The 17,953-nt window shown below is 43.6% G+C and overlaps 3 protein-coding genes across 6 annotated transcripts in view; 2 read left to right on the forward strand and 1 right to left on the reverse strand.

Annotated features, from left to right (window-relative positions):
* ostn (osteocrin) overlaps positions 1–2,988 on the forward strand; it is a 4,468-nt gene extending 1,480 nt beyond the window's left edge. The window contains exons 2-4 of the mRNA XM_019874230.1: positions 344–421; positions 1,971–2,179; positions 2,659–2,988. Coding sequence (XP_019729789.1) covers positions 344–421; positions 1,971–2,179; positions 2,659–2,743 — 372 coding nt within the window. The 3' untranslated portion in view covers positions 2,744–2,988. The remainder of the gene's footprint in view (positions 1–343; positions 422–1,970; positions 2,180–2,658) is intronic.
* Positions 2,989–4,025: 1,037 nt separating this feature from the next.
* On the reverse strand, positions 4,026–14,875 carry iws1 (interacts with SUPT6H, CTD assembly factor 1). Of its 4 annotated transcripts, none has more exons than XM_019874308.1 (16): positions 14,675–14,875; positions 13,820–13,896; positions 13,401–13,556; positions 12,587–13,220; positions 12,123–12,182; positions 11,638–11,848; positions 10,736–10,793; positions 10,084–10,190; positions 9,830–9,980; positions 9,666–9,748; positions 9,248–9,377; positions 8,904–9,021; positions 8,299–8,410; positions 5,339–5,395; positions 4,917–5,028; positions 4,026–4,779 (listed from the first exon to the last, which is right to left on the reverse strand). In XM_019874308.1, the coding sequence occupies exons 1-16, from the start codon at positions 14,715–14,717 to the stop codon at positions 4,654–4,656; spliced, it is 2,235 nt and encodes a 744-aa protein (XP_019729867.1). In that variant the 5' UTR covers positions 14,718–14,875; the 3' UTR covers positions 4,026–4,653. The 4 variants fall into 4 exon arrangements, with proteins under 4 accessions (XP_019729867.1, XP_019729866.1, XP_019729864.1 ...); XM_019874307.1 differs by having other exon boundaries at positions 12,587–13,136; positions 13,227–13,556; XM_019874305.1 differs by having other exon boundaries at positions 12,587–13,556.
* Positions 14,876–15,340: 465 nt separating this feature from the next.
* Positions 15,341–17,769, forward strand: wdr74 (WD repeat domain 74). The gene is made up of 2 exons (XM_019874313.1): positions 15,341–16,072; positions 16,989–17,769. The coding sequence occupies exons 1-2, from the start codon at positions 15,461–15,463 to the stop codon at positions 17,613–17,615; spliced, it is 1,239 nt and encodes a 412-aa protein (XP_019729872.1). The 5' UTR covers positions 15,341–15,460; the 3' UTR covers positions 17,616–17,769.
* The last annotated feature ends 184 nt before the right edge of the window (positions 17,770–17,953 follow it).

Genomic DNA, 17,953 nt, shown 5'->3' on the forward strand with positions numbered 1-17,953 from the left:
GTGTGTGTGGGTGTGTGTGTGTGTGGGTGTGTGTGTGTGTGTGTGTGTGTGTGTGTGTGTGTGTGTGCACGCGCACGAGCGTATGTAAGTGTGTATCTCGGGGGAACTCGTTTTTGGACGGTCAAAAGGCGTTTATTTGCAGGGATGGAAAATGCTAAAATTAGCCTGATGTTGCTGGACAATACGCATCCCCGTCAGCAGAGCTAAAAGTGGCTTGTGTGTGTGCGCGTGTGGATTCCGCTCCAGGTGTTAGCGCGCAGTGCAAATGTGTTTGTAGGCTAATATGCTAACGTCCAGGTCATAGGTGTCAAGAGTGATGCGTTTCGGGTGCCATGTTTTGCAGATGGACTTGTGGTGCTCTCTGCTATTCATCTGTTTGCTGTCCATCAATGTGCCTGACTGCAACGCCCGCGAGCTGACGGTATGACAACTGCTCAGAACATGTACACACACTAAAAAGAGAATTAAAGGGCGGGCAGGGTTGCAAGAAACCACCATGCCCGAAGAAAAACAAACTACCAGAGACAGAAGAGGTGACGGACGATGTGTGAATTATTTGCAGTGCATTCGCGAGCTCACTCATAGCCGATCACCAGCACCTGTTAGCTTGGGCTTCGGAAGCTTTGCTCAGACTATGGCGGAATATCCACCTCTGGTAAAGACGAAAAAAATGCCGTCTGTTATTCGCCAACAACTGGTCATAAGACGAACAAACAAAACCAGAGAAGGAAGCTGAACCATCTGACAGTATTCAGAAGCGATGCGGAATTGGCAACATTTCTGCTCGACGGGTACATTTTGATTTTTTATTAATTGCATATTACAAAAAGGAGGGGGAAAAAATTAAATTGATAACATTTAGTATTATGGTAACTCTCTTACAAATAAGTCACGCTGTCAAAAAAGGCGCGGAAGTTGCTGCCATTTTAAAATCATTATTTCAGTGCAAAGAAATTTTCCTGGGTGACTAACCATTCCTTTGACTATCTCAGTTTTTTTTTAGCAGAAGGTGATCCAAAGGTTTTTTTGTTGTAAAAATTTGACAAATTTATGGGGGAGGTTGATGAAATGCTGTCAGTAATCTGTACTGACTACAACATTTTGGTCATAACAGGAAACAAAGATGACCAAAGAACCTTCTTCAATGTTTGATACTTTTGGTGTCTTACAAACATGTGAAAAGTTCAAAAAACACTCAAGGTCATGTTGCTGACCTGTGAAAAGTTCAAAAAACACTCAAGGTCATGTTCCTGACCTGGTTTTCTTGAAAGACGCTGGCATTTCATCTGTTGGCCGAAGGGATTTGGCTGTCATAGACCATTTTGGTGTGTTCTTGGAACAACAAACAATCCCAAAAGTCAATCAAACCAAAAATGTATTACAAAAAAAAACCCACAAAAAAAGCTAAAAGTTTTTTTTCCAAGAAAAAGCATAAATGTAAAAAAAAAATGTAAATAATAGTCATCATATTTTTCAGTGATGAAAAGTATAATCATAGACTTACGAGAAGTCATCTTTTAAGAAAAAGATGAATTTTTGTCGTAAAAGAGTTCCAATCGTCTGAGAATAAAGCATTTATTGTGGGGAAATGTGCATTATTAGGCCAGTAAAGATTTTGTTTTAACTACATTTTTACATTATATTGAAATCATGAATTTGTGTGTCACTTGAAATTGTCAACACTTGAGATTGAGTGCAATAAAGTGTTGCATATTGGATATTTCTTTCTTTCGTACCTTGTTAAAAATGATTGTTGTAAATAATACACATAGTCTGTGTTTCACACAATAACATAATATTAAAAATTAATGGTGATTTTAGCAAATGTGTTGTTATTGCATTTTTTTAAAAATTCTCCCAGTGTTGAAGTCGTTCTAGCCATAAGGGAAGAAGGAACTCTACGTAATTTTGTCCATGTGGTACACCTCAAACTAGCCTGATTCACACCCGACTTGTGTTGGCATTTGCAGCATGTTGACGCCGACGCGTCGACAATTTCTAGGCCCGCCGCATTAGCTCACCCAGGCGCGACCAAAATGCTCCGGCCAGATCACCGAGCGAAGGCGGAGAACGACGTGACAGAGACCAAGAGGAAGGCGAATCTCACCGGGAATGCGTCGCTGCTGGATCGGCTGTCCGCCGGTGCCATTAACACCAAACATGCAGGAAACAGGAACAGGTCAGAATACACTGAAAAGATATACAGTATATAAACCTGTATGTGTGTGTATATATATATATATATATAGCCACCTCACGGTGCAGAGGCCATGGGTTCAATTCCAGCCCTGACCTTGTGTGGAGTTTGCATGTTCTCCCCGTGCCTGCATGGGTTTTCTCCGGGTTCTCCAATTTCCTCATGCATGGTAGTTGGATAGAACACTTAAAATGGTACCAAGGTGTGATTTTGAGAGTGAATGGTTGTTTGTGTGGCCTGTGGTTGGGTGGCAACCAGTTCAGGATGTACCCTGCCTAATGCCCGAAGACGGCTGGGATAATGGATAGATGGGATGTTTTTTTGGGTGGCAAATAGTGGATTGAGAATAGGGCTGTCCTGATCAGGGTTTTAAGATGCCCATACCGATACCAATAGTGATCACATGGATTTGGTTGAAAAATAGTGTCGTGAAGTGTAGTTGACGTTTGTGTGACTTTCAGAGTGACTGATTTGCCACGGCGACGTCTCAGCCTTCCTCCCATGGACAGGATAGGAATGAGACACCTCCCAAACAGAAGAGGCTAAGATGCCGCATATCTGGACAAGGTACTGCACGTATGATCCGCCCCTCGTCACAGGCTGCAGTCACTCAGTAACTGGAATGCTCCACACATCAATCGATGCACCTGGAAGGCAAGCAGTGAAACAACTTTTTTGTCTCCTTTAAATACAAAATAAATGTTTTGAAATGTGTTTCTGTTTCTCAAAACGCCACTTTTTGTTATGTTTTTAATAAACAAAGAGTACTGTATTGGAAGAAAACATTAAAGAATGTAAAAGAAAACGGGTTTTGCTCAGTGTAATTACTGTAGGCATTGCGGCATGTGTGTTGGATGTCTCTTAAATGGGCGTGGCCTAGTGAATGACACCAGGGAGTAGCACGGTTGATTGTACAAATTTTGTATTTGACTGTTTGTAGGGTTAATACTTTTGCGGATTTTATTAATGTGTATGACTACATTATTTAGACGGAAACAATGCTAAAAACTAACATTGGTGACGCCTTTCCCAATGGCCGCTACTTTTTTACGTCACAAAGTACCCGGTTGTTCCACTCGATTGGTTGTTTAAAGGAAATAGCTCAGATGTGATATTTAATCGCTTATGACGCAGCCGTCTAAACCTGAACGGATATACTGTATTCACATATTACACAAATTTACTAAATGTCTAACTTAAGGTGGCCGAATATTTTCTTTAGCAGACATTCCGAGCAAGTTGTCAGCACCAGCTATCGAATCGCCCCTAATTTACCGTTGTGAAAACGTCATGATGATCGGTGTTTAGACTTTTGTGCCTTGCATTCCCTCTTCGAATCCACTTAGAACGTGCTCCCCGTGCCGATTCACGTTGGTTCTCCTGAAATGTTTCACTCGAAGGCGGTGGGAATGATTATGCAGGTTTCTCACAATGTCGTCGCCATTTCCGCCATTACACGCATCACAACCGTCGCTGTTCTCCCGCCATAACCGCAGTTAGTTTGGTTGTGATGACGTCACGCAAACAATCTACATTTCTTTTTCCATGTTATGGTGAGTGAAAAATACACGAGATAAAAATCTTAATGGGGTTTTCATCTTGCGTCTATTCAGCATAGATTTTTAAATGAATGTTTATCACTGTTAATTCCACACAGAAGGGACTTCACAGACAATGGAAAATGTTGAGCATCACACACAAACACGATGGTCCAAAGCACATCTCCCACGTAAACAACCTATTCATCTTAAGTCTCCCATCTTTCAAGACATGAACAGATCATATTATCACGACAACGATGCCAATTAAGTATGAGTGAGAACACAAGGACAGTAGATTTTCTTTTATTTTTTTATTTAGAAAATTATCCTGGACCCACAGCAGGACAGTGCACATAAAGGCTCTACAAACTGACCCTGGACAAGCTGAGACATCAGCATTAGTTGAGGAGGCCTGGTTGGAGCAGCAGCAGAGAGTGACAACACTGATGATTTCCGTTTAATTTGTGCATCTCACTTTTGACCATGATTTGACACTCATCTGTTAGAATAGAAGACATCTTTTAACTTGTGTTGGCGACAACTGAGACTGTGCGACCAAGCAGATGGTCCTCACGGATGAGAATTAAAAACGGCAACAGAGTAAGAACTCTCTTTTGTGTAGAGCTGCACCCAACATAAGAAAAATAATAATAATAAAGTGAGAAAAGAAAATAATTCCTACACAGCAATGATGTAAAACACCGGTTCTGGAGGGCCACCGTCCTGCATGTTTTCCATCTCTCCCTGTTGTGATACACCTGATTCAAATGAACAGTATCGATATCAGGCTTCTACAGAGCTTGCTGATGATCTGATCATTTGAATCAGGTGTGTTGGAGAAAGGAGGGATCTAAAACAGGCAGGAGATGCCCCTCGAGGACCAGAGTTTGACACCTCTGCCACAGAGGTTAAAAATCAGAGTGGCATGCGATTTCCCTCCACGCTGATTTTCACGGCGTGTCCCGGCTTAGTGAGGCGGCGGATGTCTGCAAAACGACGCATCTGCTTGTCCACCCGGGACATCCCCTTCTTGACGGGACCCTGGGGAAAAACACGGCAAGTCAGTGATGTTAACTCTTTTACTTGCAATTTGTCAGTGATGGCCTTATAGTTAGCAAATCTCGACTGAAGAGTAAAAGACTAAAATTGCAAAAAGTTGCAAAAACATGGTCACTCACCCTGCTGGACTCCATCTCCACATTCCATTTGGGCCGGACAACGTAGTCTTTATTTGAGGGCATCGGGACTCGAGCCCTGGCGCAGAAGCCTGGGTCGCCTGGTCGGAGCGCTCTGTGGACATGAGCACAAACGTTTTGTAAAGACTTCATCATTTCAATGTCTTATTTGTCATTCGTTCTTGCTGAATATATTCCACATTACTTTCATCATCATTATGAAAACCTGATGTGCTAAACAAAAAAGGAGGGCAGATTGAGAATCAGCTCAAAAAAAAAAAAAAAAAAATCTAGAAAAGTTACCTCTCTAATTAAAAAAATAAATAAATAAAATAAAAAAAGTGTCATCACTTCACATTCAAACAAGACCGGCCCAGATCACACTCAAACAACACTTGTAGCAGAATCTTCTCCGCTAAACTTACTTCTCCTCTCCCGTCAGCTGTTTCTCCAGGTCTCGACGGGGAGTCAGTCCTCCAGAACTGCGAAGACAAAGAAGGAAGAAGACGAGATCAGCATGGATGTGCACACGACCGGATCTGTTCCAGTCAAATCTCATGCGGTTATTGTCCCAACGCAAATCAGCCGGTGTGACTTCACACACAAGCAAACGGGACCCTCTTGGAACCACCAACAATACTAACAATGTCAAGGTTGTGCTTCAGCCTTTGGAGCACCTCGACTTAACAGCGGAACCTCCATTTTCCTCCAAGGATTGTGTTAAAAATTGTGTTCAAGTGAAACGTGTTTCCCAGTGGATGCAAGAGCCCAAAACTACGACTTCTAAGTCTACTAATGATACTGTATCTATTTTCAAAAATATATGCTTTTATATCTACTTTTCTAGAAATGCAAAGCAATTCTTTCCAATAGTGACACTTCATAACAGTGCAGAAAATAACTTGGAAGTCACAGAAGTAAAAATAGTTTGACCCACTTTCTGCTCTTTGTCCAAGGTCAGATATGTGAACATATTAATGATCCTCAGTGTATTATTATTATTTTTTTTTTTGCTGGGGGTGATGTTTGAATGTCATTATATTTGTGTTATGCCCCCACTTCCTGCTCTTTGTCCAAGGTCAGATACGTGAACATATTAATGATCATCAGTGTATTTTTTTTTTTGTTGTTTTTTGCTGCGGGTGATGTTTGAATGTCATTATATTTGTGTTATGCTGGAATGATTTTGTTTTTGCCTATTTTAAAAGAGGTAAAGACCCACCCTAATAAATATGGTTCTTGTTTATATTTTTGGGTGTCTGGAATGGAATGTCCCGAATGGATTCATTTCCTATGGGACATATTGCTTTAATTTATTATTTGGTCAGAAAAAAGTCAGACTTTTTCGGAAGGGATTAATCACACAAACCAAGGCTCCATTGTAGTTGCTCTAATGTCACTTCATACTTGCGATGGTGGAGACCAGTGTGCTAGGAGAGCAGCAGTTTTAGATTTGTCTATACTAATTTTTATTTGGCTGTGGCGTTTTAAATTCAGTTCGTTTTAATTAATTTTCAGAGCGGGTTTGTTACCCCGAAAATGCTTGATTTTTTGTTTAGATTTGTTATTAGTTTTAGTTTTCTTGACAAATAGTTATTTGTCGAGTGCAAGAGAAAAATAAATAAATCAAATGCTTGGTATTTTGTTTAGATTGTTAATAGTTTTAGTTGTCTTGACAAATAAAGTTATTTGTCGAGTGCAAGAGAAAAATAAATAAATAAATCATCACTAAATATTGTTCAAAAACAAAGTTAAATACAGTAGAATTCTTGGCCTTCCTTTTTCCTGTACGGCTGTTGAGCAATACTAAAATTAATGCAATTAAAATGAACCTTATCACTAAATATTGTTCAAAAACAAAGTAAAATACAGTAGAATTCTTGGCCTTCCTTTTTCTGTACGGCTATCGAGCAATACTAAAATTAATGCAATTAAAATGAACCTCAAAAGCTCATGTGATGATATTTATGAAGTAAGGTGTAGTTTCAGTTAAAGTTTCCATTTTTAAAAAAAGGTTTTCATTTGTAATTTATTTGGTGAATGGAAATATTTTTGTTTGTTCCCTTTCATTAACTGTATACGTGTGTTGGAGAACAAGCAACAACACACCTAATTAATCAGAGATACCAAACGGTTAGTACCGTGCTACCCCTGACCTCAGACTTCAAGACACATCCAACTTGGAGTTCAACAAACATCTTCAATGTCGCTATTTGGGGACCGTAAATTCACATGTAAGCACACCCTGAGCTCCAAATAAAGCGAGGGAATGAGAACAAGCAAGTCGAGTGAGTGGATCACATGTTCTTCACGTGTAACATGCGGGATCATAGCGATGAGAGAACCTGCTAGGTGGAGAGAAGACATCCGGTTCCTCCACCCTCTCCACCTTCTGAAGCTGACTGAGGAGGACGAGGAAGAGGAAGAGTAGGAAAAGAGGACAAGGAGGGAAGAGATGGACAGAGCGAAGAAGAGAGGAGAGCAGACAATGGAAAGTAGGGCTGGGCGAAGTATCCATTTTATCGATTATTTCGGGTTTGTTTGTCAGCAGGAATTACTTCTTTTGAATAGTCCCACCCCACCGTCTCCTTGTAGTTGAAAGCTTGCCGCATTGAAAACATATCCTTTGGATCTACTTCATTTGAACATGTACATCAGTGGCAGATAGTCAATTGGTTGTCACATTTTGCACATTTCCGACCACTGTTTATAAATAGCAACTTTAAGTCCCGCCGAGAGACAGATGTAATGAGTCGAATCATTTTCACATTGTTTTGCATGATGACCAGAAATGAGCTTGGTGGAAGGAAAACATGGAAACAATGGCGCTGAACGTTGCCAAAGTCATGATACGTTGCAGAAGCAGTACCCTATGCACACGTTGGAAACTTTTTGACATGAGCATTGTTTTAAAGCTGTTCCAGGGCATGTCAAACGTGAAAAATAAATATATTATACATGTTCCTATGGATGAAAACATATGGCTCACCCTGTATATTGTGGCCACAGTTTTACACTATGCCTGGGGTTCCAATTTTATGCACATTACTGCTTTGGGGAGTTAAACAGGAGAAGTGAAGCAAATGAAAGAGAAACAGAAAGAGACAGATAGAGAGCGACAGATAGATAGAGAGAGAGAGAGAGAGAGAGAGAGAGAGAGAGAGAGAGAGAGAGAGAGAGAGAGAGAGAGAGACACACAGACATACACACATGCTTTTTATTTTAGTGGTTTAAATCCGATGTATGGGGGGGACATTCTACGGCCCAGCCCTACTGGAGTGTAGACCATGATGATGATGATGATGATGATAGGAGTCTAGTTCGTTAGCGTATTACAGGTGAAAGGAAGTGCAGCCGAGAAACAGGAAGTAAGCACCGTGGCTACCTGAGTCGCCTGCGCTGAGGCATCTGTTGGTCCAGGTCACGCTGCTGCCGCTCCTCTCGTGTCATTCCCTTGTAGTTGGACGTCAGGCCAAAGATGGGCCGTGACCACTCGTCTGTGACGCAACAACAGGAAGTGAGGTTGACAGGAAGATGAAGAACAAAGAACATGGTAGTAGTCGGCTGCGTCATGAGGGGTGCTTACTAATGAGCTTGAGGGCCAGGTACACACATGCTTTTTGTTTTAGTGGTTTAAATCCGATGTATGGGGGGGGACATTCTACGGCCCAGTCCTACTGGAGTGTAGACCATGATGATGATGATGATGATGATAGGAGTCTAGTTCGTTAGCGTATTACAGGTGAAAGGAAGTGCAGCCGAGAAACAGGAAGTAAGCACCGTGGCTACCTGAGTCGCCTGCGCTGAGGCATCTGTTGGTCCAGGTCACGCTGCTGCCGCTCCTCTCGTGTCATTCCCTTGTAGTTGGACGTCAGGCCAAAGATGGGCCGTGACCACTCATCTGTGACGCAACAACAGGAAGTGAGGTTAACAGGAAGATGAAGAACAAAGAACAAGGTAGTAGTTGGCTGCGTCATGAGGGGTGCTTACTAATGAGCTTGAGGGCCAGGTCTTTGTTAGATCTGGACTCTTTGGGGTGCTTGTACAGGAACATGACGGCACGACCAATCCCGCTGTGTTTCAGTGTCTCCTGACTGACGCTGGGCAGCTGAAGGCAAACGAATCAGATCAAAAAGTGTTGGATTTGTAAGGTAACCAGGTCACACTGCAGGCCTTAATAGTCAAATCCAACGTTTTGCTCCCGTCTAGGGGTGGTTATTAGCGGTTAGTACATCTGTCCCACAGTTCTGAGGTTCAAGGTTCCAATCCCAGCTTCTCGTCAGCACTCAGTTATAACATTTTAGAGCAGAATATCATGCTTGGGTTGTACTCACTTCCTGCAGGACCCTGAGCAGCTCCTCTCGGATCCGGAGTGCCGGAAGGGACTTGTCAGGAAGCGGGCTGATCCACTCTTTGATGGCCGACATGACGCCGCTGTCGATGAACGTCTCCTTCAGGTCCTGCCTGAGTAAGCACACAACAGGACTTTGGGTTTGGATGATATATCTATGATCAATTTACAGGGAACCAGCACCCGCTTGCAGTTCCCCATTTACAAATGTACCTACTAACCCAACTTTTGAAATAAAAAAAGGTCAGTAAATACAGTTGCCCGCTCCATCCCTCTAAGCGCAACTTAAAACTCAAACGCCATTTGTCAACACCTACAAACGATGCAAAGTGGTGGGCATATATGGTCACGTATCGCTGATCCATTCACTGTAAGTTCATAAATTTAAAAAATATATTTACTTTTTTAGGTGCATGACCACTTGAGGCAGCAGAGTGAGCTTCTTCAGGGCCGGTTTCTTGGCACTGTTCAGTGTTCTGTCCTCCTGAAACAAGAACAACAAAATGAAGGTGGAATTATGAATACGTGGTTTACACTTGTGTTTGTATACGTTTACTGGTCAGACCTCAGCGGCCTCGTTCATCTTGATGATCATGGCGCTGACCACGTCGTCTGCGTCGCTGATGAACGTCCCGCCGTCTCGGTGGCGTCGCCGCTTGCCGCTCATGGCCTTCTTGCGCGCCAGCATGATGTCAAAGTCAGACATGAAGCTGGTACTGAATACACACATGATCAAAGCGTGAGGCGGCTGTGCTAAAAAGTCTGTGTGTGTGTGTGTGTGCGTGTGTGTGTGTGTGTGTGTGTGTATAAAACACCTACTCTTGGCCTCCGCGGCGGATGCCCTCATCAGAGTCCGAGTCCTCCATCTCTTTTTGCTTCTCCTTGACCTCCTTCTTGTCGCCCTCCAGGTCCTCCTGGTTGAAACCCTGTGCATACAAACACAGATGTAGCGTTAGCTGTAGCATCTGTTGCTCTCTCCAAATTAAGGCACACACAAATAAGAGAGACGACTGTGAACAAAATGATAGGTCGTCACAAAAGAGCATTTAAAAAGTAGGGAAAAGGTTCATCTCATTGCAGAGTCAAAATACTCTCCTGTATCTGCAACTTGATTCGGATTCTCATCAAAGTAACGTTCTTTAACAAAAAATTGTTGAAATTTAAAATTGACACTTTGCATTAAGACTTTTTACATTTTTAATAGCTTTCATGTGGGGAAATGCAGAAAAAAAATAAATGAATTTATGGAAGTCATGGTTTTGAAGCTCATTTTTGATTTTGAGAGACTTGACTCCCATACCAACACTGAGCGCTCTACAGCCGTCAGTGATCTTCTCTGCTACTTTCACCAAATTTCCGATGGGTTAATTCTATTCATAAACAACAAAGTATAATATTTATTATGAGAAAAAAAACCATGTTTCTTGGAATACCATGTGTAGATGTGTTGCACGTGAACATTCGTACTCACCGTGAACTCTTCCTCCTCTTCATCACCAGACTCTCCGAAGATGTCTGCGATCATTTTCCTGAAATACACAAGGAAGAGGTCATAGATATCAAATCATCTGAAGTGAAAATGCATTGTGTGACCGAATGCATTGTCCAAACAAAAATCATGTTAGCTCCATTCAATATTGCTAACATTGTTTAATTTGCTAGTATTAATGAGGCAAGACGTCCTGGAAATCTTGGTTAACCCCCACCCAAAAAAAAACAAAACAAAAAACAAAAACATCTGTCTTGCTCACTCACACACAGATTGAGAGAAACCATTTGTGACAAAGCATTTGCGAATTATTACTGTTAAAAGAGGAGTTTGCAGGGTTTTTTTTTCTTTAAGAAACAATCTCACCTGAGTGAATTGAGGCTACATCCGAATCTTGCTAGCTGTTTCGAAACTGCAAAATCCTTCCATTCATATTTGGGATTTCTATGCTTTTGCTGTCTTTTTTTTTTGTGTGTGTCATCTAAACATTCAAGCTGAAAGTGAACTAAAGTGCACCAGAGTTCACTTGTTTGTAGGACTGTGGCATATGGCCTTAAAAAAAATAAAAATAAAATACAATTAACAAGTTAGTCAATTTTAACTTTCAGCTGATAGAAAACGCAAATTACGTTACTCAAAACACATTTTCACCTCCAATCGCATCTTGTGCAACGTATAAACACGTAGGAGGTGAATGGACTATCTCGGCAAAGGAGAAGTTTTCACTAACACAGACTTGTGAACAATATTTGGGGGGAAAAAAGGCTAAAATTCTTACACCGTTGACTTCACCGCATGAAAAATGTGAGCAGAAATAAAAGCGTTGCTTTTATATTTTTGTTCACTCCGTGTGTCCATTGTACAGAACATTACGACACACTCACTCTTCCTGGTTGTCGTCATCGTCACTGTCGCTCCCAAACAGCGCCTTCTCATCTTTATTCTCTGCCGCGCCCTTGGAGCGGTCGTCCTCATCGCTGCCGCTGTCGGAACCCAGCTCCCGGAGCTTGGCCGCCATACTCTTATCGATTCCGCCCGACTCGGCGTCACTGTCGGAGTTGTCATCGTCGGAAACCGCACGACTCCTCTTAACAGCTGACGATACAACGAGAGCAGGATGAGACACTTTGTATGTTAAAACCAACATCTGGGCCAGGTCATTTAGAGATGAGGTTAAAAAAATTGTGACAATGTGGAGGTAAAATAGTTTATTTTAATAATAAATGTTTTTTTTTAAATTTTACAAATTATTTTATTTTATCATTTGCTTAAGTTAAGCAATGATTTCATGTGACAAAAAGTAATATTTTAAGAAAAAAGGTCTCACTGCTTGCAACAAACGCAGCCGTGTCGGCTGTCCTTGTCTCACCTGGTTTTTCTGTCTCTTCGTCTTCCTCGCTGTCTGACAGGATGGCCTTCTTCCTCTTCACTGTGACACATTAAAACCCATTATTGATTGACTGATTGATTCCTGGCACTTATCAACACCTTCATTTACAATGTAACGCTTGCGTCAACACAATCTCCACATCTATGGCACAAAAAGACATCTTTTCCCAACTCAGATTTTACACTCACGACATGGTGAGAGGCTTCAACAAAGCTTACGTGCTCATGCGTTTTTGGTAGCGTGGAGGAACACATACAAAATGGAAACTTCACACAGAATGGTCAGAGCCCAGATTCAAACTGCTTCGTTGTGAGGCAGAAGGTGCTTACTATCAATTTACCATGCAACCAACTCTGCTCCATTACTGCGACTGTTAATTTGATGTTTCTACACAGCACACACAGAAACCTTGCGGGAGGTTTTTGGTGTTTTGAGCTTATTACCTGGCTGTTCATCATCATCGTCGTGACTGTTGTCAGAGGTTTTCTGCGTAGCTTGCGCTTCTCCGTCACTACCCACAACGTTGGCTGCTTTCTTCCTTCCATCGCCGCCGTCCCCCTCGTCATCCTCACTGTCCGACCGCATGACGGCCTTCCACTTGCCTCGACCTCTCTCCTCAGACTCTCCCTGTCGCACGCCGGACTCATCGGTAGAGTCCTTCGCCGCCGCCTTCGATCCGGCTGCCGTCTCTGTATCAGAGTCACTGTCGGTGGCGGCTTTTGCTTTGGTGTCCTCGTGGTCAGTGTCACCCTGCGCAGCCACTGTTTTGCTTCTCCCCTCCTCCATATCCGAGCTGCTCCCCCTGTGCTTCACAGGGGACGACGCCTCTCTTTCCTCATTGTCTGAGGCGCTGTTTTTGACTGGCACCTCATCCTCCGATACGCTCATCCCGTGTTTGCCCACAGAGTCATCATCATCGTCACTGTCAACGGGTTTTGGACGTTCTGCCTCAGAGTCGCTCCCCTGGACATTGCGGTGAACGGGAGCATCAGCCTCTGAGTCACTCCCTTGGTCGTGGTGGCGAACAGGAGCCTCCACGTCTGAGTCGCTCCCCTGGTCATTGTGGGGAACGGGAGCCTCGGCCTCAGAGTCGCTCCCGTGGACATTGCGCTGAACGGGAGCCTCAGCCTCTGAGTCGCTCCCCTGGATATTGGTGCGAATTGGAGCCTCGGCCTCTGAGTCACTCCCTTGGTCGTGGTGGCAAACAGGAGCATCCACGTCTGAGTCGCTCCCCTGGTCATTGTGGGGAACGGGAGCCTCAGCCTCCGAGTCGCTCCCCTGGTCGCTGTCGCTGTGGTGACCGGGCACTTCCGCCTCTGAGTCGCTGTCGCCACCTCGACGGACATCATTGTCGGAGTCGCTGTCGTACCTCCGTTTGTTGTAGGACGGGTCCTCATCGTTGCTGCCCTCGTCCTGATGATGCAAACGATGAAATTATGTCACATCTTAATTGACCACATGCTCATTAACAGTTTAACTACAGTGGAATGTCAGTTGATGAACAACTCGGTTTATAAACGAAACTTTCCAAGTAGGGCTCCTTCATATGTATTTAATCAGGAGCAAATAATCAACAATGTATTCAAGCTTAAACAGCTCATCGGTGGAAATTACTATTTTGTGCAAACTTAGAGTCATGTGTAATGACAACAAGCTACTAAATGAATAAGTCTGACCCCAGAATGATGTTTGTTGCTGTCCTCACAATCCGATGTCTGATGTTCATCCTGAACTGGAGTTCCGCCTCCGTCATCTGTGTAATAAAATATTTTAAAAACACTTTCAAGACATCACAAATGAAGTATGATACATTTGATAGAGGTGTGCTATTATAATTCCAGTCACACTTGTTAAGTTACTGAGCAAAGTACATTCGTCTCATTGATCACCATGCTTGTTTTTCATCTTGACCAAGGTCCGTCTTCGGCACCAACCACCCTACGAAGAAGCAATTCTTGTTCTCCTTGTTTTCTTTCTCGACCCTCCTTCTTTCTCTTTCATTGCACAATAATAAAAGCAGCAGCAGCGAGACAAAGCACATTGGGCCTCTTCCTGGCAGAAATTAATTTCCATATTTATGAAATCCATCTTCGCCAAGGACTGTAGAAAACTGAAAGCTGAGGAAGGTGTGGGCACCTTTTCATTGGGCTGGATCAAAAGATTTGCCTGTTACTCCAGAGGTGGCAAAGGGTCCAAAAGTTTCCCAAGCAGTGGCAAGGGAGTGGCCAATAGTTGTTAGTATTCGCAATACTACCCCGAATTGTCGCCATATGTCTTTCGTAAACACTACATTGACCTGAATGTTGATAATTGTCTCAAAGCGTCGCTGTTGATAAAGGCGGCCCCCCTTATTTTCAATTCAACATCCGCTACCTTTAGTTTCGAGAGACTTCTTTCTAGGTATAAAGGAGACATTTTAATACCTAGGCCACTGTAGAGAAATGAAATAACACCACGTGTACAAAACTTAAATGAGATTTAGTCCAATGAAAGAACTGCGTGGGCTTGTTATGTAGCTAAAAAGTGTTTACCGGAGTGACTCCCAGACATGAATTCGTCCTCTTCTCCGTCCATTTCCAGACGAAGATAGCTTCAAGCTTTGACAAAAAGAACGCGCGACAACTCTCTTGTTGTCCACACTCTGTTAGTATCGAGGTGTTAAAACAAAGCGGAAAGGGGAAAAAAAACGGTAGAACACCAACACGGTGCCCAGTAGGAAGAAGACGAACCAAAATGGAGCGGCCGGGCCATATACGCATGCGTAGAGGTCACCGGCGACTTGTAGTGACGCAACAAACAACCCGTCGTGCCAACCAGAATGTCCAGTACTTGTTACCCGTTTTAACCGGCATTTCAAACGGCAGATATTGTGACGTTTGATTATATTAGGCCCTTAAAGGAGTAACTTAATCCATTCTGTTGTTCTTTCCACAATATCTGCCCTCATAAAGTAAAAAATAAAAAATAAACACGAATGACCCAAATCGAAACTAAACTGCCTATATAAGCAAATGTCTTAAGTTACTCAAAGAAAACGGATTGAAAAATAATGTTCAAATAGTTTTCCTAATCTGATGCAAATTTTCAAATACAATTAGATTGTTGTGCTTCCGCCCCGTTTATTCTGCATTCTCCCATTACAGCAGCGAGAGGTAACGCGTCAATCACCAAAGCACCACAGAAGAAGAAATATAATGGCGTCATTGACATGCGACTCGGCAACCAGCGAGGAAACGCGTGTTTAGATCCCGAGGCAACATTAGTGTCTCGTGTTGACTCACACAATTTCACGAAGACGCCGTGCTCAAACCCGCGATATGGGCGAAAGTAGCCGCCCTTGCACCGTGTGGCTGGGCTCGGAGACGGGCATCCTGAAGGGCGTCAGCGTGTCCCGCAAACAAGCCTTCAACTTCTGCAACAGCTCGCAGCTGAGCCGCCAGCACGAGGTCCGTACGCTGTGCTGGGCCGACGCGGCCGAGAGCGAGCTGTTGGTTGCCGCCGTGGACGGAACTGTCAAGACCTTTAGCGTGGAGAAGGGGGCCTTCACCGACACGCGAAGCTGCGGGGACCCCGCCGAGGGCTGTTTCGTCGGGATGGCGGTGCTGGACAACGGCGCGGCGCAGGTGACGTGCGCGGAGAGCGGCTTGCTCCGGGTGTGGAGGGATGAGAGCCGCGAGCCCGCCACGGAGATCCGCGTGGGTAGCGACGTAGCCAGGATGAGGCAGAACCCGGAACACCGGCACAACGTGGCGACCGGCGGGAAGGACAATTGCCTCAAAGTGTGGGACCTGGAGAAGCCCGACAAGCCCGTTTTCACCGCTAAGAACCTGCGGAACGACTGGTTGGATCTACGGCGACCACACTGGGTCAAAGACATGGCCTTCATACCGGGATCCGATAAGGTGGTTACCTGCACGGGACACCACCAGGTGAGTCCGTAAGGCGCCGCCGCATTCCTTTGAAACACAGACCGCTTTAATCTTCACCTTACGGCTAGCAAAAAAAGGTGCAGGGTAAGGTTAGTAGAACTGGAACACTCTGATATAGGATCGTCATGATCTGTACCGCCATTTAATTTTTGGTCTAGTGCAATTCAACGAACTGAAAAGGGACATTCTGTGCTGTTCTGCATAAAAGAATTAAGTTACATTTATTATAGGTCCGCGTTTGGGCTGACCGATGTTGAAAAATCATCGAATTGCGACCCCCCTCGCCCAAATACTCAATTACTGCTATTTTGATTCAGTATGCATTTTTTTCAAGGTCCTCTTCTCATATATTTTTCACAAACAAGCAATTTATTATTCCGAGTTACAGAAAATGTTAGATTTATTATCCATCCATTATCCTAGCCGCTTATACATAAATATGGTCGTATAGGTTTTGCTTCTGATAAAATAAAGGCAAATGAACTGAGTTAAAACAGTTTTACACAGTAATCGGGAAATTGTGTACTGTATTGTGAGTTACCAAACATGTCGTCTTGCAGTCTTTTAAGGGTTCACTGTGACAATTTAAAATGCCACCAAACGTGACATGAACAAGTAAGTCAGTGTCATAAATCAGATTACAAACAAATCTGTAAACTTTCATTTCAACTTTTCAAGTTTCATGAATTTGTATATACGTGAGGACTGCTCTAAAAAGGCTCTAAATTTATGTTGACAATCTAAAAAAATACATATATTTATAAACAAATAAAGCTTACTGGCTGAATGAGGCACGTTTTTTGGTCCAAATTTCTGCTTCACTGTGAACATTGCATTCTACTAAATTTCAATGTCGATTTGTATTCCATTAATTCCTCAGTCGTGCTCACTATTTAAATTTGCTTTGTCCACCCAGGTCCATGTGTACGACCCCTCCACACCCCAACGTCGCCCCGTACTGGAGGCCACTTATGGGGAGTACCCGCTGACGACGCTGTCTCTTCCTGCCGCGGGGGACTCTGTGGTGGTCGGCAACACGCATGGTCAGATTGCCGTACTGGACTTGCGAAAAGGCCTGGTGCGGGGGTGCTTCAAGGGCCTGGCCGGGGGTGTGCGGGGTCTGCAGTGCCACGCCTCGCAACCCCTGGTGGCATCCTGCGGCCTGGACCGCTTCTTGCGGATCCACAGCCTGGAGAACCGACGAGTGCAGCATAAGGTTTACCTGAAATCCCGTCTCAACTGCCTGCTGCTTGCCAGCCGACCGCTGGAGGAGGCAGAGTGCGCTGTGGGGGAGGACGGGCAGGAGGTGAAGGAGGAGGACGATGATGTGGACGAAGTGTGGGATGCCATGGAGCAGGTGGACGAGCGAGAACAGAATCTCAAGAGAAAAACACCAGAGGAGGAAGCAGAGAATTCTAACAGAAAAGCGCAAGAGAATTTCAAGAGCAAAACTTCAGAGGACGGAGAGAATCCTGAGAAGAAAACACCAGAGGAAGAGCCTCCGAAGAACAAGACAAAGAAGAGAAAAAAAGCTCAAGCCTGAGAGGCATTTGCGGTGTGCACAGTGCGTGGGACACTAAAAGTTCAAGCTCCTCAGACTGAAAGATAGATGATACTATGCGAATGTTCCTTGGAGAATTTGCATCTTTTATCATTTTATCACATGTATTAAAATGACTGTTTTTGGTCATGCTATACGAGTGCCTACAGCTGCTTTGTCTTGAACATTAACAGAAAATACAACAGCCTGTGAATGAATCAGTTCAGGAAAAATTAATTCTATTTTAAGATTAGCAGATATTGTGAAACTGGCATTTGTTAATTGATTATGGACAAGAACTAACTTCAACATCCATACACACTAGTCACAAAAAGTTTGTT

The sequence above is a fragment of the Hippocampus comes genome, unplaced genomic scaffold (genome assembly GCF_001891065.2).
Source record: "Hippocampus comes isolate QL1 unplaced genomic scaffold, H_comes_QL1_v1.1 scaffold125, whole genome shotgun sequence".
Taxonomy (NCBI): Eukaryota; Metazoa; Chordata; class Actinopteri; order Syngnathiformes; family Syngnathidae; genus Hippocampus; species Hippocampus comes.